Genomic DNA, 26,597 nt, shown 5'->3' with positions numbered 1-26,597 from the left:
GGGGAATATTTGGGTATTGTATGTCGCGAAGGTACATTTGATGCCCAGGTACATTTATTTCTTTCGTTTTATTTGGTTTGTAAACAGTTTGACTATGAAAATGATTTGCTGTTTGTAGTATAGTTATGTACAGCTTGGGCAACTCCGTTTGCTTTCAATCATGGTAATAGTGTCATAATAGGTAATTATTTCTAGAATATGTTCAGAGAACATAAAGTGAGTTCATCTGGACGCGAAAGAATCCACTAATTCAGTGCCTATAGTCCGTTTCTCAAAGTGTCAACACAAACTGCTATAGTTTGTTCTCCAATTCTCTCCAACAGATATAGTCTATTTCTATTTAGCTGTGCCGTGAGGAATATTATGCTATAAATAGCTCCTTTCTTTGATTTATAATTGGAGATCCGACCATGTCCCCGAAACAAGGTATTTTAAGAGATTGTTGTGAAATGTAATATTTTAAAGTTGCTTGCAAATGCATTATTTCATTAGAATAAACTTATGATGGAGAAGTTCAATCCTGTGTGACATGCCTGTGTTATTCTTGAGATTTTGAGAATTAAGTCATGTGGTGTAGAGATGATTCCAATTTGATGTTTTGACTTTCCCAGTGATTGTTTGATATTTTCACATGTTATTAGGAATTTTGTGTAATGGTTTGACTCTTTTGTGTTACTAGGTATGTTTTTTGCGAACTAGCCAATTGTGTTACTTAACTGGCTCTTTAGCTGGTTGTACATGGAGCGGAGGACTGAGGTTTTTGTTATAATTAAGATGTTAGTGTCGTTATAATAGTATAACTGTCATGATAAGTGGCAAACACTGACAGATCCAAGCTGTTCTATATCGTTTAGAGCCGATAATGCACATAATCTGAAGTAATATTCCTTGGAGGCAGACGCCACAATGAATTGTAGTATGTCATGTTAGTTGGAATTTGTAGTATCAAACCAGTTGGTTAGGGTTAGGGTCACCTAACCCTAAAATCTTATTGTCGTCATAATAGTATTACTGTCATGATTAGTGGCATACACTGACAGATATGAGCTGTTTCTGTATCGTCTAGAGTCAATAATGCTCATAATCTTAGAAAATAGTCCTTCGTGGCAGACACTAAAATAAGTTGTAGTACGTCATGTTACTTTTTGTTAGTTGGAATTTGTGATTTCCAATCCAATCCAAAATATATGATATTGTAGTTGTGGTACTGGCATGGGTACTAGACATGTGTACTTTTCCAGTCAAGTGTTTATTAATTACTAGCTCACTCCCCTCCATCATGTTGACTGCTCAACATACACATGGTCCGCCAACACTTACAGTTATAGCTGTATCAGCTTCAGACAATACTTGTTCAGCTAATTACATAGGTAATTACACAAACACACACACACACTACATAGTACATGAATTAAGTAGTTAAATTGATCTTGCTAACGGCGGAGACGAGCATCGAAATCTCTGTACAATCTTATCCTGGGTGGTGCAGGAGCTCCATGATTTAGCTGGACAATTTGTCTCCTAGTCATGGACTCAATTCCTTGATAGTCTCAATAAATTCAAACAAGTTCAGGTGACTGGTGCTGTGGTTGAGCGAGTGATGAAAACCTTCAAGGTGATTATTCTTTCATGGGCCATCTGTTTTGGAATGATTGCACACAGTGATGGGAAACATATACGTAGTCATCAGCCCACACACTCACAAGGTAGCCCTTGGATGCCTCAGTCACTGGAGTGGTTGGTTCATGGCCCCCAACCACGTGTCTTGGACAAGTTCAGGGGGTTAAGAGGCAATTCCTACAGCAGATGTAAACAGGTCAGAAATGTCCTCATTCTCTTAAGTTCACAAGTTTTAATCTGAGTCTCCAAATATTAAAACAAACAATGGGTGATCACAAGATGCCTTGGCATCAATCATTATGGGTAGGCCCTGAGGGCTCCTTTATAGGTATATTTCAAGGAGTAGTCAAATTCGGAATAATCAGCACATTATTGACTGCAGGGGTGCTTCATTATAAGTGTGTTTTGAGTTGTAGTCATAATGGGGGTAGTCATAATGGGAAGATACCAAATGAGAATACTGTTGTATAAAGATCACAAATACTCTAGGGGGTTACAAATACATAAATCATTTACAGACACCATTATGTACTTGAAATGTTGGATTATCTTGTTTATATGTTTGTCTAATCCTGCAATCATGACAGCTGAAAAATGAAATCTTTATATTTGCACAATCATATTATTAGTTAATAATGCAAACTACAACTTCACATGGGTGAAAAAACTGGAGTGTGTTTTTTCCAGAGGTCGTAAAGCCTGTTGCTGTCGACCTAGTTTTGTATACTTCTTGCACAGCAACTCAGTCTTTGGCGAATTAATAAAAAACAGTAAGTGCATCCCCTCATAAATGCATCCTATTGAAAGGCCTGTGTATATGCCGCCCACACACATCGGACATGTGGACAGAAGCTTTTGATACTTGTGATACTTTTAAAATACAACATATTCAATGATGAGTGCGTAATTGTTCGATTTTCAATCACTTCGCCATGATGTGATGATGCACCTTTACAGGTTATAAAGTATAGTGGTTGGATAACTAGGACTTAGTTTATTGATTTTCGGACCCGCGATGGGCACCTGTGCTTCATCCCCAGTAGTGTTCCAATGTGGCAGTGGTAAAGTTATTATGTACATCATGTCTTTCATGTTGACACTTGTCTTTTGCAGTGCAGTGATAGTCAGTATTCATTCTCTGTGTGTGTCAGTAGCTAGGAAATTTGTATTGTTAATATCAGTGACTAATGGTTTGTGTTAAAGTGCTTTAGTGTACTTTCCCTCATTGTGCTGGAAAGCTGTGCTTAATGTCAACATGATAAATCACAGAAAGTTTTGATAATCAGGCCTTCATAATTACTTAATGGAAAGATTTTACCCAAATCAGTCAAGCTGGCTTTGTTTCAGACAAAACCAATCCTGTGAGAATTGTGAAACAGGCCATAGTCTCATTCTTCTGATATTGGCAACCTGCCAACTTTCACAAAAATAACTGCAGGCTACCTTTGTGCTAAAGGTCAAATGGTTTAGATCCAGTACAATTTTGAACTCAATCCCTGGCTTTTTGTCATGCTCTCTGGCCCAGGTACCTATATCCTATATCAAGAGACTTTGACTTTAAATTTATATATCAATATCATGCCTCAGTTTCTGAAGCTCTACAGCACTGACCTATATATTTATTTGTCTATTACTGTGAGTTGTAAGTGTTTACTCCGGAGGAAATATGTTCAAACTATGTTCATTTTTTTTCTCAGTGGATTTGTTAAGTGTAGACAGTTGTGTTTAAATGTTTAATGTGTGGAGAATTGCTGGTTTTGGAGATGCATGGACTGATAGTATAGATTATGTCACAGCAAGTGTCATACAACTTAACTTCCATGCAATACAAAATTTCACAAATTTTGCTGGAATCATATTGCTTGAATGTAATGATTTTTTTCTTGTCCATTTTTTTGTATGTGAGCAACCACAATGGTTAAACATTAAGAATTTCCTGGATTTCACCTTCTTTTTGTTCTTTGATGCAAACCCATTACCAGGTTTGAATGGAATATGATAAAAAGAAGACGTAAATGTAGTAAAGAGGAGTTCAGTCATGTTCTGGTAGAATTTAGTGCAGATGCTGAGGATCAGTCATTGACAGTAATCGCTTTTACAATTACGTTACGACAAGTCTCCACTAGTACCCTGGATGCATCTACGCCCCCTCTTGACAGTGATAAATACATTACCTCATGTTATTTCACATAGAGCATTTTGGAACATGGTTTCCCAGAAACCACTGGAGTTACATGACTGAAAGTTTGCAACCTCATCTGAGAAATATTTGGGAAACCTTTGTTTGAAAGAACTGTTTGTGTGTACAGTGTTGCCTTCAGTCCCGCAGTCGTGAGATTCCCCTCTAATTACATACATCTCCCACAATCAATGAAATCAGTCACCCAACTGTGCGGAACTAGTCAAATAATATTTAAATGACCACATACCTGTCATGTAGTGGTTTCTTGACCTATATCTATTTTAGGTTTTGTATATATAAATCTTCTATACAGTCTGTAGGTTTTCAGCCAATCATGAGCTGCTTATGAAGCAGCGGGTCCATGGTCGTAATTTCTTTAGCGTGATGATTGGTCAAAACATTTTAGAATATATTTCTCTTGACGAAATAACTGTTTCAGATACTGTATTTTCCTAATCACTACATCAGAATCCATCTTGAAAATTCCAGTAAAATCGTGGGGACATGTGCACAGCTTATAGTTATTTCAGGCTCTGCGCACAAGACAATTACATGCTCACAGTAGTCTTTATTTCAGAGTATAATGCGCAGCAAAAATTAGAATAGATCCGAAATGATAAACTTAGCCAATCTAGATTTTTTCTCAATGTCTGGTCTTCCATGGGCTCCTTCTCAATGTATATGGGCTGGTTTGTTTCTATCAGAATTAAATATATTCAGAAACTGAACATCAGTCTATGACTTGTCATCAGCTGGTTCCCATGGTAGCATCTGGAACTGCTCATTTGTGACCTCATGGCAACTTTACATCACTATGCAGTTTGAATGCTGTGAGGAATGCTGTTGACACAGCAATACAGTTGTGTGTGCGATATTTCTGTATACTCAGTGAAAAGTCTTACTTTTTCCAGGAGTCGAATACCTGTTCAATCATATTTTTTTTTTACAAAAAAAAACAGATCAAATGACACAGTGACTTTTGGTTTACAGTCCTGGTTGATGATGGTACTAGAATCTGAATCAAAATGCAGTGATCGTGACATAAGCCTGTGATTTTCCACAAAGTTTCTCTCACTGTTTTATTTGTTATAATGTCAAAGAATTTCAATTCCATAATCAGATAAATTTACATCTTGTGCAAGTATTTTAACAGGGATGATGACATATCTTTTATTGTGTTATTATCCCTGTCGCTTGTTTAGCACAAAGAGGGGGATATAGTTTATAGTATATTGGAATATCTTAAGAACCGTTGACTAGGTTCTTTTCATATTTGGTGAGTAGGTATATCACAGTAAAAGAAAAGTCTCAGTCAGATTTGACTGTGTTTTTTAGTAGTTCTTTACACTGGTCAAGGTCTAAGTGACTGTTCAAAATATTTTTTGTGTTTGGACAACTAAAGTGCAAGATATCAAAAGAGTTTGAGAGTAATGTGTTTGTTGACATTTTACTTCATCTTAAACTACGGCCATCACTTTCATTCCTTTTTAAGTTTGATTTGATAATATGCAGCAGGGGGAATATGTCACCTTTATGACAGTGCTTGTTGTAATAACATTGAAATTGCAGTACTGGTTCGAAATTTCCAACCTTACCCCATGATACCCTGTTCAAACATTGTGTATGTCGTGGATGATGCAAAGCTTCCGTCAAAGTTAAAACCACACATATTTAAAAAAAAAAATAGCATAGTGATGTTGCTTTTTCTGGAAATATGAAAGACATTTGGACTGAAATCAACTGATGAGTGCCCCTGTGGCAAAAAGCATTGTGAAACTGCAACATTGAATGTGATTTGTTCACAAAATGAAACTGACCAGTCACAATTATTCTAGGAGCTCTGTTTTTTCTCATTTGACCGATTTGTGGGTTTTGCTCTGTCATTTTAGACACAGGTTGAAAGTCATGAGCTGAGTGTTTTGTTTTTGTTGCAAAGGCCTGCTAAATTCTGCAAGAATTGCTAAACATAAACAAACTCATTATGTCTTTTTCACATACATACTTATAGGCATCACTTTGGAAAGCATCCTCGATATCTCAAGGGTATACGTTCCGATAAGTCTCCACTATTCCCCTGGATGCATCTACGGCTCTGCCTGATAAATGTATTACCTCCCTTTGCTGGCTCCGCCTTCTCACTGTAGCCAATCAGCTAGGCTGCCGTTATAACCGAGCTTGCCAGTGTCATTCACTGTCAACAAAGGTAGCGGTTGCAACTGCGAAGGTTTACTTGCAGTGCAACTCAGATATTAGGGAAATCATACAAACAAATTGACAAGTCCAAAACTTTAAAACAACATATGCAAGAACTCCTTCTCCCTCTTCCAGATAACCTCTGCATTGTTTCTGTTGCCAAGTATAATCAGTTAGATAATTAAAAAAACGAAAGTGAAAATTTGCTAGTCAAAGGTCAACTAAATAAAATTATGTCTGTAGAGCCCTGTGATCAGTTCGCTCAACTTCCCAGCGTAGAAACCTGAATAGATCAAGGGACAGTCAAGGGAGGTAATAAATTTAGCAGGCAGAGCTGTAGATGCGTCCAGGGTATAGTGGAGACTTATCGGAATGTATACCCTGGAGATATCGAGGATGTTTGGAAAGGGACTTGGAGATTTTTGCCCATTGAAATACAAACTCTCCCATTAAAACTTAATACAGTTTGAACTTTTCATTACGTATGCATGTTTACACTATGCAGTAATATACGTATCCAGGAATTTCTTCTAACAGTCCTATGTTTCAAATTAAGGAGGAGATTCCCCCCAGTGGCAATTTGCTCCAGAGTGATCCCTAGTCACCAGTTGCCTTTCCTCAGTGCCTACCACTTTGATTGCTGCAAAAAATATTGTTGACAATATAATACAAGTCTATAATGTGTGTTTTGGGTTCAGTACATGAATAGTTTACAGGTATGTTGCAGGTGGCAACCTTAGTGTTCATCCCATAGATTTGTCCCTGCTTGATGCGCATGTCTGTGTGGCATAGTATCTAGGAATATTGCTCTTTGTTTTAGTATAAGTTAAGACAGTTGTTTTCTGTTACACAGCTCTACTGTGTTGCTGGTAGTGAGAGCTGTCTGATGGGAGATGATGATGATAATAGTACTGTGTTGCTGGTAGTGAGAATTGTCTGATGGGAGACAATGATGATAATTGTACTGTGTTGCTGGTAGTGAGAGCAGTCTGATGGGAGATGATGATGATAATTGTACTGTGTTGCTGGTAGTGAGAGCTGTCTGATGGGAGATGATGATAATTGTACTGTGTTGCTGGTAGTGAGAGCTGTCTGATGGGAGATGATGATGATAATTGTACTGTGTTGCTGGTAGTGAGAGCTGTCTGATTGGAGATGATGATTATAATAGTACTGTGTTGCTGGTAGTGAGAGCTGTCTGATGGGAGATGATGATAATTGTACTGTGTTGCTGGTAGTGAGAATTGTCTGATCTGAAATAATAAGTGTACTGTGTTGGTGAAAGTAAGAGCTGTATGACATGAAATGATAATACTTGAAATGATAATACTTGTACTGTGTTGGTCATAGCGAGAGCTGTCTGACATGAAATGATAATAAGTATTCTGTATTGGTGAAAGTAAGAGCTGTCTAACATGAAATGACACTAACTGTACTGTGTTGGTCATAGCGAGAGCTGTCTGACATGAAATGATGATAGGTATTCTGTATTGGTGAAAGTAAGAGCTGTCTAACATGAAATGACACTAACTGTACTGTGTTGGTCATAGCGAGAGCTGTCTGACATGAAATGATATTAAGTATTCTGTATTGAAGAAAGTAAGAGCTGTCTAACATGAAATGACACTAACTGTACTGTGTTGGTCATAGCGAGAGCTGTCTGACATGAAATGATGATAGGTATTCTGTATTGGTGAAAGTAAGAGCTGTCTAACATGAAATGACACTAACTGTACTGTGTTGGTCATAGCGAGAGCTGTCTGACATGAAATGATATTAAGTATTCTGTATTGAAGAAAGTAAGAGCTGTCTAACATGAAATGACACTAACTGTACTGTGTTGGTCATAGCGAGAGCTGTCTGACATGAAATGATAATAAGTATTCTGTATTGGTGATTGTAAGAATTGTATGATGTGATCTGGAAGTAACTTTCCTGTATTTGTGATAGTGCGAGCTGTCTGATGTGAAATGAAAGTAACTGTCCTGTATTTGTGATAGTGCAAGCTGTCTGATGTGAAATAATCATAACTTTTCTTTGTCTATTTATTTTGTTTTGACAGACAGTGCTATCTGATGTGAACAGCTTCGGCAGATAATGTGAGTCCCGATCTACCTGGATGGTTCGTGAGCCTCAGTGACCATGAGCCTAGGCAGTGACGAGGTCAACTATCTTGTGTATCGCTACCTGCAGGAATCAGGTATGTAGTTTCTTGTTTTTTTATCGGTGTTGAGCATGTTGAGTGTTTGACGTACACGTATTTGTTTATAATTAGGAAATGATTTGAAGAAGAAAACCATTTATGTAATACTGTTACATTTGCTAAGGACCATGGAATGCTTCAAGTAAAACTTTTGAAAATTGAAATTAAAGTGAAATCAAGAAAAACAAATGCCATTTCAAATGCAGTGATTAAAAGATGAAGGGAAAAATCCTGCAAGTGACAGCATGGGAGTTAGTGGTGTTCTGATTAATTGAAATAATGGAAGATTTGGGTCATTGACCAGATTACCAAGCAATCAGTTGCAATTTCTCATAATCAGATCTTACATCGTGGAACTATTCTTATGGTCTTTGAAACAGTTGACAATGGAACATGTCTTCAAAGTTGCCAGAGCCTGAAAATTTGTTCAGTTCTTAGAAAATTCAGGACTGAATATTTCTTGAAGACTCCAGGAAGTGTATACTCATGATATACTAGTCGTCATTTAAAAGTCTCAAGTTGAATCATGTTATACACATCTGCAATATCAACCTTTATAGGAATGTCTGAAAAATGATGCAAACCAACTGTTTTCGATGATTGTTCGTTGGTAATGAAGCAGTCATCAACTGTGAGATTTCATCCAATTCCCAACACTAATAGGAGGCATTCACATGCAACTAGCATGTTTTGAGCATTGTCACATGCTTTCTGTGATGAGACTTTTTGTTTTCAGTATTGTATACCACAAATAACGGTCATGTTTACGACAAATGGTTACACCACATCGTGTTAGGCATCGTTTGTCATCCATTTTACCATGACTGAAGAAAATTCTGATTGTTCAAATCAGACGCCTCAATTCTGGATTGACCTTCATCTGATTTGAGGCCATTTCACAGTGCATTAACAAGCCTTATTGTGAAAACTCCTTGGATTGACCCTCATCTGATTTGAGGCCATTTCACAGTGCATTAACAAGCCTTATTGTGATAACTCCTTGGATTGACCCTCATCTGATTTGAGGCCATTTCACAGTGCATTAACAAGCCTTATTGTGATAACTCCTTGGATTGACCTTCATCTGATTTGAGGCCATTTCACAGTGCATTAACAAGCCTTATTGTGATAACTCCTTGGATTGACCTTCATCTGATTTGAGGCCATTTCACAGTGCATTAACAAGCCTTATTGTGAAAACTCCTTGGATTGACCCTCATCTGATTTGAGGCCATTTCACAGTGCATTAACAAGCCTTATTGTGATAACTCCTTGGATTGACCCTCATCTGATTTGAGGCCATTTCACAGTGCATTAACAAGCCTTATTGTGATAACTCCTTGGATTGACCTTCATCTGATTTGAGGCCATTTCACAGTGCATTAACAAGCCTTATTGTGATAACTCCTTGGATTGACCACAATGATGGCATCATAACAACAACTCCATGGTATTTGATGTGAACTTGAGAATTTTCCACATATGCTATTTGAAATTTCACGGCACTTCACTGCGCATGTATATAGAACGCTGAAACATTGCTTCAACTTGACCACCAACTATAGAACACTGAAACATTGCTTCAACTTGACCACCAACATGACTGATATCAACACAACATACACGATGGAAATGCTGATAAAGCATTTATTAAAACGCAAAAAATACAATTACATGATTTTTCCTCGAGAGTTATCTGGGAATTTCACTAGGGAATTTCACTATCATATTACCCTCTATTATATAAATATTCAATTACAATACACAGACCCTAACATAACCAATATCTAACATACAAATCAGAATTCCTTGCAAAGATATTCCTCTATCTGTACAGAATTGTGCATCGAAACGTTAGTAAACATTTACCTACCTGGAAAATGGTATATTTGTTTCTGTTAAGAATGGGAAACGGTTCTATATTATTGCATTGCATAAACAGTCGTTTGTTTTCTTTAGACTGAATATTTGTCATGTTGAAATGTTTAAAACATACCAAACACTCCCTTCACAGACAAGTTTAATCCGCCTCTTGTCCTGTGCTGGATTACACAGTGTCGTCCACAGAGCGAAGAAGTTTGACCTTAAATGGATCATGGTAGAAATACTAGAATGTACATAAAGTTTGTGCGTTTGACATGCTGTACTGAGTTGATGGCAACTAAATTTCAATTGGAATATTTACTCACCATCCATTGAGTGCAGCATGTCTCTGATTTCAAAATGCACTAGGTTTATCTGCTAACTGAAGCAGGGCTCCAGATGAGGGCAGTATTACTGCATGTGCAGATAAAAAATATGCATGTTATGCAGGGAAATATTTTTAGAACATGTAGCATATACTTACCACAGAAATGGTGTGTGGTCTTGGAACCATTTACAGATGTATTTATCTAAAACATATCAATCTGATTTCAAGCAGTGTTCCATTTTTTAATTTACTTAATAGCGGCACATTTGGGTTTCCCATATTCTGGGCATATTTTTGGCATACTGGCTGCTAAGGAATTGGCATATCACAGTGAATCATCACGGTTAAATCTGAATGGTCAAAATTGTGCACATGCGTGTAAACAAGGCAGCACATGTTAAAGTTGTGTCGTGAAGCTAACTACTATTGGCATTTGACTTTAATTGTTTCAGTCTTTCAATTTCAGTGATAAATTACTTTCTGATGACTAACATTTTGAATGAACAATATTACTGGCACTCCATTAAATTCCAATCTGTACTCAAAATGTACTCTCAAGTGCTATAATACAGTGAAAATACATTTCTAATGACATGCCTGTATTGTGTGTGAGTGTAAATACATTCCTAATGACATGCCTGTATTGTGTGTCAGGGCTGAACAAATTTTGAAAACTTCAGTCACCCTGCAGGGCGAGTACTCTTTTTTTTGTACTCGTCCTGCAAGATTTTCACTCGTCCTACTTTTTAACTGAAATAATCTGCAATCTCACCATGATCATGATGTGTTTTCTTGAATAAAAGATATTGATTCCTATAGATTGTGTTATTGTCTTTTATATAGTCAGTGAACAAACATTATTCTATACCTTCTGGCTAGGATCCAAATGGAAGTTCAAGTATTAAAAATGACAACAGATGTGTGAGGTAACTGGTTTTCAATTGTCATGAAATTACATCACTGTAGTGACAATGGGATTGAACCAACATAGAACTACAGCAGATGTAAATTAAAAATAATTGGCAAAAACTCGCAAATTTTGAAAAAGGTTCCCCTTCCATGGCAACATAATAAGCTGTTGTAAAAAGCTTGTTATAGATCACGCTGCATTCTTTCGTCAACTTTCTGCATTGACTTAGTGTATTGTGCTGTTTGTGGATTTTCAACGACTTTCTCATGTTCACAACACTGAATGTGCTTCCTACTTTTGTTGTGGAATTTCAGTGTCTCCCTCCTAAATTTACCTCTAAGACCTATCACAAGTCCACATTTTGGATCTGACAGTTTGGGGCATTTTCGGCATGGAATACAAAATAATTCATCTTCCGACTCGCTAAATTTCGCCCACTTAAATTCCTTAAACCACGTTGGTTGTACGAAACGTTTTCGTTTTTCTCTGTCATATTTCTTTTGACTTAGCTTTCTTTGTTGAATTTGTTTTTCTTCCGTTTTCTTTTCCCCATCTCCTGCCCCTCCCACATACTTTCGAATGTCCATGCTGGCGTTTCTTAATGCTAGCAACAAGCCCCTTACATCCACGACAATAGCAATAGTAGAATTACTTCCCCTCCTTACGTATTTAACAGTGTTATTGATTTATTATTGGCATAAGCGACACGATCAATATTAGTACGCTGTTGTAGATCAATGCACGTTTTCGATTCTTAAATGGCTTGTAAAATACTTTGTTTAATAAATGTATGCTTTATTTCACAGCAAAAAAACGGTACTCGCCCGATAGGACGAGTAGTTTGTATTTTTAACTTGCCCGACATGAGGTACCACTTGTAAATACGAGCGGACGAGTGGATTTGTTCAGCCCTGTGTGTGAGTGTAAATACATTCCTAGTAACAATACCACAGCACCCTAGTAATTGACAAGATTTGCCTAATTACCCTGGAATATTTTCTTCATTCCTATACTACAGAAAAAACTATTGAAATTTTTTACAGTTATATCCTCAGATATATTTAGACAACATATTAAAGTAAATGATATCAAAAAATGGTGTTTAGTGACAGCAAGGTGAATGCCAACTTTGGCAGTCTGTCAAAGGTTCCAGCCGTGGACCATTTCATGGCAGTGCCCAGTTTCCTTGGGATGTTTTCAAAGCACTGTGGTGCTGCTGTTTTGAGCTAAAATGCCATAAAATTTGGTGGACAATAAGAGCAGAAGATGGTCTCTCATGAGGTATATTTTCTATTTCGATGAATGAAGAGGAAAATCTTCCCCATTTTCAAGTACTTGCCATTTGCAAGGTAAGTCCATTTTCAGTCTGTAATATTGCATAGCATAAAGAACAACATTTCCCCTTTATTTTGATGTATATGTCAACAATATTAAAAATGGGCAAAACAGCGTCAGATCGCGTAATATGAAACAATGCTGTTCAAAATGTGCCATTTTCACCCCTGGAGCCCAACCCGCTGACAGCAGCAGCTGCCCGCGTATCACTTAAGGTTTCAGCTGTGTCAAACAATTTTCGGACAGTTATTGCATATAGAATAGTGACTGATGAAAGCTAAAATCATCATCTGCTGAAATTGATTTTATTGAAAATATTTGACACATATTTTATTACCAGAAACAATTCCTAGAAACAAACAACACTGCTGTATTTACCTTTGGTTTGATTGATGGTTCACATTATGCTGATTTCAGTTCAGTCTGTGAACAGCATGATATGTAGCTAGTGTTGTTGATAGAAAATGGATACATATACATATGTAGTTTCGCTAAGAGTCATTTTGTAGCGGCACAAAAACATGTCAACAAACTGTTTTCGTAGTGGAAATAGCAAAAACGTGTGAAACCTCTTTTGGTGACAGGTGAAGTTGCTCCATGCATGAAAAACGACTCAGCATAACACTAAAGTGCTGCTTCTTAACCCAAGTTATGATTATAAATATTTTATATTTATGCAACAAAACCTGTAACTATAATGGCACAGTCATAGATTTTACTTTTGTTGGTATAGTAATGGTTTTATATACTATATTTCGCCAATTACTATCAGAATTGATGCTGTTGTATTATGGGGTATGTTTTCACTAATTCACCGGTAGATAGCCTGAAAAGTAGTTCACAGCTGATTTCTATATCTGGTTTTGTGTATGAGACAAATGCAACATATGTCATATCTGGGATTTCACTTTCTTAGTAAATGCACACGGTGCACGGATTTCACTTTCTTAGTAAATGCACATGGTGCACGATAGACAAATGCACACGGTAATCTTAATTCCTGCAAATAGTACAATGCCTAGCATATACATATTAGGACTGAAGTGGTACATAATCTTGTCTTGTGATGTTTGATTGCAAGTTTGAAGTGTTCACTGACATGGTCAGGTTGTTCTGATAGTGTCTGCTTCTTGGTATGGTCGTTGACCACAGTCATATATAATATTACTAACGATAAACAAGCAATACACCATTATATTTATTGTAAGTAATGATTGTGTTTTATTCTCTAATCCCCGTGCAAAAGTGATCATCTAATATGTGTAAATGTTTTTTCAAACTTCCAGTAATTGTTTGTGCTGTTTCGACTGCCTGTAAAATCCCTGATTATATAGCCTGAAAGTCACGATGAAATTATGTCATATAAAGGCACTCTTGAGCAAATATGCAAGATGACTGATGTATTAATTATAATAATATGATATACTGTGGTAACATTGAGAAATTAGGGACAAAGTAAAAATATATAACCATTCCAAAAATGATTAGTCAAGTGAAGATATACACAGTGTTTGTAAAATCTATTTTTGTCATCAGAAAAATGCTTTAAATTAAAAAATGAAATTTTATGCATAAGATCATTGCTTCTCTACTTGAAAGAGTAAGAAAAGTTAGATTTAGCTCATTTACCAGTAAATTTCTAACTGATGTGAAAAACAGTTAAACTTAACAAGATTTATACTTAATATTGTTTCAGGTCAGATCATCTGCATCTCCTTCATTCAGCCATGAGTGAAGTTCCTTCATCCCACCAGTATTCAGGGCAGTTTATATATCTCTCCAGGGATGACCAGTATGTCAACAGCAGCCAGTTTATTTTTTCAACTAGCCTCTGCCATTCTAGGCCAACATTTGGTAGGAGAATGTTTTTCCACCCTCAATATCTACATTTTCAGTCTGAAGACTACAAACAGGTAAGCTGCAATTCCATGAATAAGAGTAATGCTTACTGCTACCGAAAGTCTGGAATGTAAAAACAAAACAGCAAAAACAGATGTAATCTGGCAAAAAACTAATGTATCTTTTATACATTTTTTTGTGTGTGTGACATACAGATGGTGATGGAAGGTTTCAAAATGACTCCCCTTTTTCTTGCAGGTTTTAAGCAGCGAAGACATGGAAAAGTGTAAAGTCCAGTGAAGAAAGTACCTAAGGCAAAAAAATATTTAAAGACAATATTGTAAACATTGTTATTCCCTTATTGTGTACTTGCTGAGACAGACAATTTTATGTCATGCATTTAATTTTTGTGTAGATGAAGAGATTTCTGCTTACATCAGTTAAAATGATTCATGGGTTTTGACTGGGATATTGTTTTCAGTCAAGTATATATTGGTCATGTTTCATGTAGTACATCAAGAAGAAAACTGTTTAAAGAGTATGAGTATGTTTGTTGTTTATTTAACGATACATAGGAGTCATCTTTGTATGAATTCCAGAGTTGTAGACAGTGTACTGCCCTTGGAGTCGCGGTCCATAATACTTTAGCACTTGCTATTCATTTGATATTTTGCTTAAATATATATAACAACTCTCAGTGCATTACATATATGTAAATTCTGATGCCAAAAATGAAATCAGGGGTATCAAATCACCACATATACCAAATTTTGTTTAAGAACACCCCAAAACAGCAAAGTGTTGGAAACTTAAGATATTTTGATAAAAAAAGTGGTACATAATTTTCCAGTAATTATGAACAAGATTGATCTAGACCCCATGTCAGAATTTTCGACACTTTATTTGCCTCTAGAATATACATTTATGCTCCCATTTTCAAATGATCTGAAATCAGTAAAATGTCACCTGAAACTGGTAGAATGTCAGGTAGCAGACAATGTTATTATTCTGTTACCTGTAATACGAAAATATTGTGATGCCTCAAGTAAGTAAATAAGTTCAGGATTCATGACGCTTCAAGCAATATCGTGGCTGTGGACTCCAGGCATAGGTCCCTCAGCCTTGTGGAGAATCAAACCCTCTGTGCGTGCGTGCGTGCGTGCGTGCGTGCGTGCGTGCGTGCGTGCGTGCGTGCGTGCGTGCGTGCGAGAGAGAGAATATATCCCCAGTGACTTATGTTCGTGCTGTGTGTGTCGTGTCCATTCATTAAAAAATGAATGAACTTTTGGGGTTCATTTAATCATTAGATATGAAAGACTTGTGCATTCTCTTAAACGTCGCACCAAATTCATTTCTATAGTTATGGTTGATTAATACCGAGTGATTAAGAGTTGCCAAAAGTCAGTGTATGAAATAGCGTCTGCTCACCGGCCTGCTGCTTCCTAGTTACATGGCAGACTTACAACTTTATTTTATAGGATTAAATGACAGTAGATTGTGAAAACATAAAGCTTTCATTTTTCAGTAGATTTGTTACAATTGCAGGTTTAGACAAACTTGTAAACATGATAATTTCCCCCCAGAGGTATACATGAATTCTACAGTGCCCCACACAGGCATACCTCACATTACATCATGAATGCATGCCCCTTTAGGGGAAATTTCATTTGCATGAGTGAATTGTGCGCTTTTGTCAGAATAGGTTGATTTAAGGTAATTAAATGTCAAAATGGTGTTTTAATGACAGGGTGTCACTTATAACGATGCCAGTAAATGATTTATGTATTTGTGACCCCCTAGACTATATATGTGTAGAGGGGACTATATGTGTCTTATATGTGTCTAGACTATATGTGACTTGTGGTGGCGAGTGGTCCTGTGCGTAGTGCACAGGTCACCATCAGTTGAAGTTAAGCACCTTGGAGCTCGGACAGTCCTTGGATGGGTGGCCGTGTTTGGCAGTTTAACTCATGAGAGTTTCTAGGACTACGGTCCTGCCCCACAGCGAAGCACATGGGAAACATAGGGTCTCACCTTAGGCAAGTGAGTTTGTTCAAGTTTGCCTCTGTTCACCCAGTAGAAAATGGGTACCCGGTGAGATAGAGTCCTGTGACTATAACCTTCTAGCGCCTAAGACAGCTTGGGTTATCCAGGGTAATAATCAGATTCTGATTAGAGCGTCCAGTGAGCAACTAGTCAGATGGATACTAGGCACTATATAAGTGAATTATTATCATCATTATCATGTGGTCTTTGAGTGTACATCATTATTGTTGCCATTGTTTCAGGGTTTGTGCATTCAGCATACACATTTGGTATTGAGAGTCATATCAGCCAGTCTAACATCAATGGGGCTTTGGTGCCTCCAGCTGCCCTGCTTAGCATCATCCAGAAGGGGTTGCAGTATACTGAGGCAGAGATCAGCATTGGAGAGGTAGGACATTTGTAATCATAACATGCCAAATGATCTCTTTTTCTAAACACTTGTAATACTGCTCCTGCAAAATCTTCAGTAACCTGTCTCTGTACTGGAAAGTATTGAAAATGCTCCTTGTTCAGTGAGGCAGTGATATGTACTGGTCCGTCTATCTGTTGACAGCTGTTACTGTTGCTATACATTGCGTTTACAAAATAAGCATTTAATCTTGATGAATGCTTCCCGTGCATGAAATCTGGCATGTGGATGTGCTGTGTAACAATGTATATTGTAGAAGTGTTGAGGCATGATAAACAATACCAGTGTATGTTTTGAAGCATCAATCCTGGGTTGACCCCTGGAGTGACCTGTAGCTAACATCAGCCTTTCTTCCAACTAAACTCATTCCTGCCTGCCAGCCACTTATTACAGTGGCTCACACCATTATATCACACCTAATGTAGCAGGTTGTCATATGATGTAATGTTGGGTCACCACAGCCACAAATTCAGCATGGATGTGTCAGGGTGAAACTGACTATAATCAGCGTAGCTCCAGAAACAGGCCATAGCTGACAGTTGATATGATCAATGAAATCTGGAAACAGACTATACTCTGCAGCTGTGATAACCTGGAATGTTGGAGCAGGCTATAACTAATGGGTTAAGGGCTGTGAATGTTGAAACAGAATATATGTATTGAATTAAGGCCTGCTGACTCAGGTTTCCAGATAGACTGAGTGTTTGGGGCTTTGAGTAATGGTCCCACCTGGCCTCTGTGGACTCTATGCTTGCCTGCCTTGTTCTGTGGACAGATCTCTGTACTCACTCACTGCCCACCACCCTCTCCCCTTGATGCAGCAAGCTCACTTGTACATCAGTACATAGACTGTGCCCTGTGGTAGCCCAGCTTGACATGTATGTATGGTTATACTGGTGAAATACACACCCATGTCAGTGTAGCAGGCCTGGGGGACTGGGTCAGAGTGTTGTATTTACTTCTTACACCATGCATGATCATAATGAATGCTACACCACATAAATGATTATTTCATTGTGTTTATTACACTTATTACACAACAGATTATGTTTTACACATTGCATGGCTGAAAAAAAAATGTGGATGCCGTGTAAAACTCAACTCTGAATTGCACAGCAGATATTATTACATGTATTACATCATAGCTATTACATTTGAGTAATGCAGCAAATGTTAAATACGTTGTACAGCAGATATTATTACATGTATTACATCATAGCTATTACATTTGAGTAATGCAACAAATGTTAAATACGTTGTACAGTAGGTGTTATTACATGTATTACATCATAGCTATTACATTTGAGTAATGCAACAAATGTTAAATACGTTGTACAGTAGGTGTTATTACATGTATTACATCATAGTTATTACATTTGAGTAATGCAACAAATGTTAAATACGTTGTACAGCAGATATTATTACATGTATTACATCATAGCTATTACATTTGAGTAATGCAACAAATGTTAAATATGTTGTACAGTAGGTGTTATTACATGTATTACATCATAGCTATTACATTTGAGTAATGCAACAAATGTTAAATACGTTGTACAGTAGGTGTTATTACATGTATTACATCATAGCTATTACATATGAGTAATGCAACAAATGTTAAATACGTTGTACAGCAGATATTATTACATGTATTACATCATAGCTATTACATTTGAGTAATGCAACAAATGTTAAATATGTTGCACAGCAGATATTATTACATGTATTACATCATAGCTATTACATTTGAGTAATGCAAGAAATGTTAAATACGTTGTACAGCAGGTGTTATTACATGTATTACATCATAGCTATTACATTTGAGTAATGCAACAAATGTTAAATACGTTGTACAGTAGGTGTTACTACATGTATTACATCATAGCTATTACATTTGAGTAATGCAACAAATGTTAAATACGTTGTACAGTAGGTGTTATTATAGTTTTACAAAATGAATGTTACATTTGAATGACATTACAAATATTACATAATGTTGCTCAGCAGATCTTTGTTCTTTATGCCATAAACAGTATATTTGAAGGGTTATAGTGAAAGTGGGCCCCCGCAAAAACAGACTAAACAGTGGACAATGATGGACATAACAGCCTCTAAGCTAAAAGACATAATAAATATAACAGAAAAGCTTATGTGAAGTACTGTCGGAAATGCTATAAAATGTTTTTCAGCCTCAGTTGTACTATGTTGTCAATTTGTGAACCCACCTATAATGTAATTATAAAATAATTTATATTTCAATCAATTTAACATTCCCATGCGTTTAAAGGGCAGTTTCCAGGAGAGAATTTGATCCCAAAACAACCACTCATTTAACTAGAGAAATCTGAAATAGTCTTTACATTTATGTGGTGTAAAAATATAAATTAACATTTTTCATGAACAAATAAATGTTGAATGTTCGTGTTACTTAAAATTCATTATCATTTCTTTATGAAGAAATATTATAATAAGACGAGTATTTGGATGACATTGTTTTATTGTCTAACACAACATTTCTGGGCTACTTCTTGCACCTTCTTCAGTTGGGTCTTGATTATCTTAGAGTTGGTAGCATAATTCACATTTAGGATACAAACTGCTTCATCTTCATGTAGATGTCTGATGAGATTCTTGAGAGGCATTTAGACATTGATGAAGAAATATTTATTATCCCCCCGGCATGTAATGCAGGGGGATATAGTCGGTGCCTCATCCGTCCGTAATCATTTTGTTTCCGGAGCATAACTCAGAAACCATTCAATATTTTTAGACCAAACTTGATAGATATGGTAATCTCAGCCTATGGTTGTGCCTTTTGCTATTTACAGATTTTTGGCATTTATATTTTTTTTGTTTTTCCATGGAACATTTCGGTGTTAGTCTTATGGTGGGGTAAGCCTTGTTTCTGGAGCAGAACTAAAAAACCATTCAATATTTTTCTGATAGACTTGGTAGATATATCAATCTGAACCTAAAGTCGTGCCTTTTGCTATATACAGGTTTTTGTGACTTATTATTTTCTTGGTTTCCATGGAAACGTTTCGGACATAAGTCTCAAAAGTGAGATGTGTGTTTCGTTTCCGGAGCAGAACTCAAAAGCCGTTCAATATTTTTCTGCAAAACTTGGTAGAGGGGGATCTATTCGATGCCTCGTCCGTCCTTCTATCCGTAATCATTTTGTTTCCGGAGCATATTTTTAGACCAAACTTGATAGATATAATAATCTCAACCTATAGTTGTACCTTTTGCTATTTACAGATGTTTGGCATTTTTGGCTTTTTTTGTTTTTCCATGGAACCTTTTGGTGTTAGTCTAATGGTAGGGCAGGCTTCGTTTCTGGAGAAGAACTCAAAAACCGTTCAATATTTTTCTGCAAAACTTGGTAGATATGTGTGGCAGGTGCCAAAGTGGTGCCTTTTGCTATTTACAGGTTTTTGTGACTTATTATTTTCTTGGTTTCCATGGAAACGCTTGGGATTTAGTCAGAACTCAAAAACTTCTTAATATCTGTCAGCAAAAGTTGGTAGATATGTGTGGCAGATCCCAAAGTGGTGCCTTTTGCTATTTACACCTAAATAGGTTTCCATCTAAATGTTTTGGACTTCGTCTCAAAATGGAGGGATGAGCTTGGTTTCTGGGGCATAACTCATAAAAAGGTTCAATATTTTTCTGCAAAACTTGGTAGATATATCAATCGGAACCTAAAGTGGTGCCTTTTGCTCTTTACAGGTTTTTGTGATTTCTTAGTTTCTCGGTTTCCATGGAAGCGTTTCGTACTTAGTCTCAAATTGGAGAGGTGTGTTTCGTTTCCGGAGCAGAACTCAAAAGCTTCTTAATATCTGTCAGTGTTACTTGGTAGATATGTGTGGTAGATGCCAAAGTGGTGCCTTTTGCTATTTAGAGGTTTTTATGATGTATTATTTTCTTGGTTACATGAACACGTTGCTGACTTCGTTTCTGGAGCACAACTCGAAAACCATTTCATATCTTTCAATAGATCTTGGCAGATATACGAGACAGATCTTGAAAGGGTGACTTTTTGTGGTTACAGATATATGGCATTTATATTTTTCATGAATTCCATGGAAACAATTCAGACTTAGTCTAAAAACACAATAAGTAACTGTCGGATGATTTGTCCTTTCAAATATGTGGGTGTCAGGGGGATATGTCATCTTTTGATGACTCTTGTTGTGATTTATTATTTTCTTGGTTTCCATTGAAACGTTTTGGACATAGTCTCAAAATGGAGGGATGGGCTTGATTTCCGGACCAGAACTCAAAAACTATTCAAGATCTTACAGCAAAACTTGGCAGATATTTCAGGCAGACCACAAAGTGGTGCCTTTTTCTATTTACAATGTCCTAGCATTTCTATTTTTCCTGGTTTCCATTGAAACAATTCTTAGTCTCAAAATGGAGGGATAGGCTTCCTTTCCAGAGGACAACTGGGAAACCATTTCATGTCTTTCAACAGATGTTGGCAGATATCGGAGACAGCTCTTGAAGTGGTCCTTTTGCTGTTTACAGATATATGGCATTTATATTTTTCATGACTTCCATGGAAACGATTCAGACTTAATCTAAGAAAACACCAAGTAACTGTCAGATATTTTTTTTTGTCCTTTCAAATATGTTGGGGGTCTGTTGTCATGATACATGATAATATAATGAATATATAGAATTTTTTTTAGAAAAAAAAGGGAAAATTATTTGGACTTTATACGTCTAATGTGTGCAAATGCAGAGTTGATTTCATAGTACAACTCACATTTTGGGTTGAGTCCCATCCGGGATTCGAAACTGGGATTACTTTACTAAAATAGTGAAATCCCAAATATGACATATGTTGCAATTGACCACTTTCTAAATGGCATTGTGTAATCATAGACTTTGTCTTGTTGCTAAATGGTGGAGATAATTCTGATGTGATGTAAAACTCAACATTTGTATGACATTACAAATGTTACATATTGCACAGTAGATGAAAATTATTATTGTTAATTATACTACAAACAAAAGTATGGGAAGATCCTAAAACTATTAGTTTCAATTATACTGAAAACTATTAGTATCAATTATACTGCAAACAAACGTATGGGAAGACCCTAAAACTATTAGTGTTAATTATACTGCAAACAGGAAGTATGAGAACAACTGAAAATTATTATTGTTAAATATACTACAAAGAAAAGTATGGGAAGAGCCAAAAACTATTAGTGTTGATTATACGACAAACAAAAGTATGGGAAGACCTTAAAACTATTAGTGCAATTTATGCTGCAAACAAAAAGTATAGGAACACCCAAATATTATTAGTGTTAAAAAATATGGGATGGGAAGACCCTAGAACATTGTGAGATCATTTATATACACTAACAATAATAATAATGATAATAACAGTCCATTTATTTATTATGTGCATTACTCCATGCACAATGCAGGTTTGAAACACCCAAACAATCTGATGATGATTATTATCAAGCCTACCATACAAATGGTGAACAAATCGTTGAGACTGAATTCATACACAACAAAACACAGACTGCAACATTATCTTTTAAAACCGAAACAAATGCTCTGTAAGAGAAAACTAATTTACTGAAATGGAAACAAAGCTTGCGTATAGCTGCAACAGCACCTGTGAACGGACCAAGCACACAAAAAAGGCAGTCAAAGCATCCAAAAACGGCAACCACAGCATCCCGAAACAGCATTAACATCATCAAAGATGGCGCGAGGGGAGACGAACAGGCTTTGGTCAATAATGCTTTTAATCATGAGTCTAATGCTGAAAATTTGGTATCGGGATTCTAGAACTAGTTTTACCCTGAACTAAATTGTCTTCCTGGTATACTTACAGTAGTTCAGTAGAAAAAATCTTTGTTACACTGTACTTGAAGCCTAGGGCTCAAGGTAATAATCTTAATGCATTAGTGAAACCTTTTATTCAAGAATACTTTCTAATAATTAGGTCTTCATCATAGTACATGCACCAAAGTTCTAAAGTGCTCTGTAAACTGAGCCCAAGGGCAGTCCTTGTGAAGTTGGCCGCTGTCACAAAGGTTGTGACTTAGTGGTACCTAAATATGACAGTTGCCACAAGATACTTGGCTTGCTCTGGTCTTTGCATCAACTTCTAGCTATACACTTTTGCTTCATGTTTTTGATCAATAAGCACTAACTGCTTACATCATTTTCAGGATGGGTCAGAGAGAGTACTCGAGTCCCTGACCTTGATTGATGCCATTATGCCCGATGTGGTGGAGTCTCGGAAACAGGCTGCTGCCAAGGCCCACCCCATTAAGACTGAGAATGCCAACACTAATGGAGAAGATGCTTCTCTGACAGTCTGTGAGTAAAATACCTGTCCCTCATCTATCTCCTCAAACTGTTAGTGGATTATTTAACACTGCATTCAGCAAAGTTCCAAGTGTGTGATGCAGTCTGTACATAATCAGTGGACCAGACAATCCAGTGATAGACATGATGTGATCATCAGTCTACACCACTAGGATATGACATGCATCAACCAAGTCATTGAGCCTGACCACCTCTTATAATAAGTATTGGTTGCTGAAAGCCGATTCTAAGAAAAGCCCTGATCGCCAAACTGTTGGACCCAACATAACCAAGTCAACATTAACTTTCTTCTAAGGACAACAGTTTGAAATACTGTCGTGCATAGAAATACTAATATATTGATTTCTACACATAACAGTATCGTCAAATGTTAATATATCATATCACTTTGGAAAAGGACAGAAGTAAAACATGCTTCCTTAAAGGACACATGCAACGTAAAACACAACTTTGCAAATTCTGATACCTTTCGGTGTGCACTTACCAAAACAAATCATCAAAAATGCCAATTCAAAAGTTGAAAAAGAAACGTGATGAAAAAAAGCCTGCGAAGTCCAATTTCAAACGATTCACTAAATTTCCCCCACCGCTCGGGGGGAAAAGTGGTTTCAACAGTTGTGCTGCACTCCTCCCATAACACATGCACAGTGAATAGGTTTGCGGAACTTGAAACAGCACAGGGTATGATTTCATGAGCAGTAGTTTAATCTTTGTTGTGTACACAAACAAGTAAATAATCTATTTGTTACATAAAAAAACTTGGTTGATTGTGGTAAGCAGCCTCTACCACAGAGAAAGCTCAATGTCTGGTTTATTGACACTTATATGTCTGCCTGCTTGTCTGCTCATGACAATATGCAGTACACAGCTTCAATCATTCACCACATGCAATTTGAACTTAACACCTATCAAGACATACGCCATAAACAAAATAAGTTGATTTATGACTCGTGCACCCAAGTCCGGTCTCTCCCGCATGATGTAACTAGGCAGATGTTATACTTGTTCCCGTGATATGTTTGTATGTCTGTGGGTTGCAAACAAACTACATCCATTTTTCTCGGATGACTGGATCTGACAGAAACTGGTGCAAACTCCTGTCAGTTTCAAGTCCTGCTTTGTACTTGGATGAATGACAGTTCCAGCCACGCAGTAGTTCACCATCTCTACTAAGATGATTATTTATTGGATCGAACGCAAATTCAGTGAATATGTATTTGCAAAACCCAACATCTCGATATACGACTCCAATGATGGCAGCACGAAGCTAAGCTGTGATCTAGTCAGGGAAAGATGCATTTTTGATTCAACACGACCTCATGCAGACACAACACTGATGCACCTGTCACCCTTGGTGTTCCCATTTCTCAAATTCAGTTGGCAAATGACCAATGAACATAGCTGTAGCAAATTATGACCCACGTGACCATGCTTTGTTTCATAGTTAATGTGGAAATTGACTTTTTCATAAATCTCCAATTTAAACATATTCTGTGTTTTTTACTTACAGATATGGTACAACTGAATTGTACACATAATAGAGGACACTCATACTAGTTTAGTGGATAATTATGAAATGCAGAAACGGAAAATCCATTCCATTTTAGAAGCACCCCTTAGTGGAAGGCTATTTCCTAGAATCAGGTAGATGGGTATGTTCAGTAAAAGTAACACGAGTGCTGAGGATTCAGCAGATGCTGTCTTTGTAATCACTATGCGAAAACACAGGAGCCCAAAGCCAGGGATGGGTGATATTTTTGGAAGGGGTAGGATTCACACAGCCTTTCCAAATAAGCAGGGGTCAGGGAGATATGTCACCTTTTCATGAGTTGTTATTAGGTGACTATTGAGCGCAAAACAATTTGTATGATAGTGATAGTGTTACGGTTAAGAATTTACCGTGACAAACGATGTAAGAAATCCCCTTGTGAACCAGCAAAACAGAACAAAGACAAGACGTAAACCTTCAAATTGTATTATTATGCAACGAGAGCAAGATATACAAAGTCACAAGTCAATATAACAATGCTGATTACAAATACAATTCAAGAGAGACAAAATCTAAGTCAATGGGTCACAAAATACAATATAGCAAACTCACCAAAGTCTTAGTGTGAGAGAGAATCAACTATGCAGAATGTAAACACAGCGATCGGTGTGACAGCAGATATGTAGATTCAGGCGTTCATGATCGTTGGCAATGTAACTCCGCAAATATGAATGAGTGTCGCCGTCAACACAGCAACCAGCCTTTTTATATATTCTAAGTGATTTCCCTAAAGTTCGGGCACTTACGACAATCGTCAACACTGTAGAATGCCCTCGAATAAGTCTCCCGTAAGTAAATACATAGGAAACTAGGAGCAGATAAATTCCTGAAAACCAGAATCCTAAAAGTGTTGACCAGCTATTGAAACGAAATGTGACCCATCATAATTAATATTCAAAACACTAAATGTTGTGACCCAGTAATAATTATTACTTAATTAATAACAAAATATACAGAAAATAGACACTCGTAACAATTGCCTGTTGCGACATACCATTATGATAGTGATAGCCTATTGTGACATACCATTATGATGGTGATAGCCTATTGCAACATACCATTATGATGATGATAGCCTATTGCAACATACCATTATGATGGTGATAGCCTATTGCAACACACCATTAAGATGGTGATAGCCTGTTGCGACATACCATTATGATAGTGATAGCCTGTTGCGACATACCATTATGATAGTGATAGCCTCTGTCAACATACCATTATGATAGTGATAGCCTATTGCAACATACCATTATGATAGTGATAGCCTGTTGCGACATACCATTAAGATGGTGATAGCCTATTGCAACATACCATTATGATAGTGATAGCCTATTGCAACATACCATTAAGATGGTGATAGCCTATTGCAACATACCATTATGATAGTGATAGCCTATTGCAACATACCATTATGATGATGATAGCCTATTGCAACATACCATTAAGATGTTGATGGCCTGTTGCGACATACCATAATGATAGTGATAGCCTATTGCAACATACCATTAAGATGGTGATAGCCTGTTGCGACATACCATTATGATGTTGATAGCCTGTTGCGACATACCATTATGATAGTGATAGCCTATTGCGACATACCATTATGATAGTGATAGCCTGTTGCGACATACCATTATGATGGTGATAGCCTGTTGCGACATACCATTATGATAGTGATAGCCTATTGCAACATACCATTATGATAGTGATAGCCTATTGCAACATACCATTATGATAGTGATAGCCTGTTGCGA

General features: G+C 36.9%; 1 protein-coding gene across 1 annotated transcript in view; it reads left to right on the top strand.

Moving 5' to 3' along the window:
- Positions 1–26,597, top strand: part of LOC137281997 (F-box-like/WD repeat-containing protein TBL1XR1) — a 79,399-nt gene that overhangs the window by 705 nt on the left and 52,097 nt on the right. The window contains exons 2-4 of the mRNA XM_067813756.1: positions 8,058–8,195; positions 16,762–16,907; positions 23,132–23,282. Of these exons, the coding sequence (XP_067669857.1) occupies positions 8,138–8,195; positions 16,762–16,907; positions 23,132–23,282 (355 nt within the window). The 5' untranslated portion in view covers positions 8,058–8,137. The remainder of the gene's footprint in view (positions 1–8,057; positions 8,196–16,761; positions 16,908–23,131; positions 23,283–26,597) is intronic.

This window comes from Haliotis asinina, chromosome 4, assembly GCF_037392515.1.
Source record: "Haliotis asinina isolate JCU_RB_2024 chromosome 4, JCU_Hal_asi_v2, whole genome shotgun sequence".
Lineage (NCBI taxonomy): Eukaryota > Metazoa > Mollusca > Gastropoda > Lepetellida > Haliotidae > Haliotis > Haliotis asinina.
The sequence above is the reverse complement of the archived record's forward strand: the minus strand, read 5'-3'. Positions and strand labels throughout refer to the sequence as shown.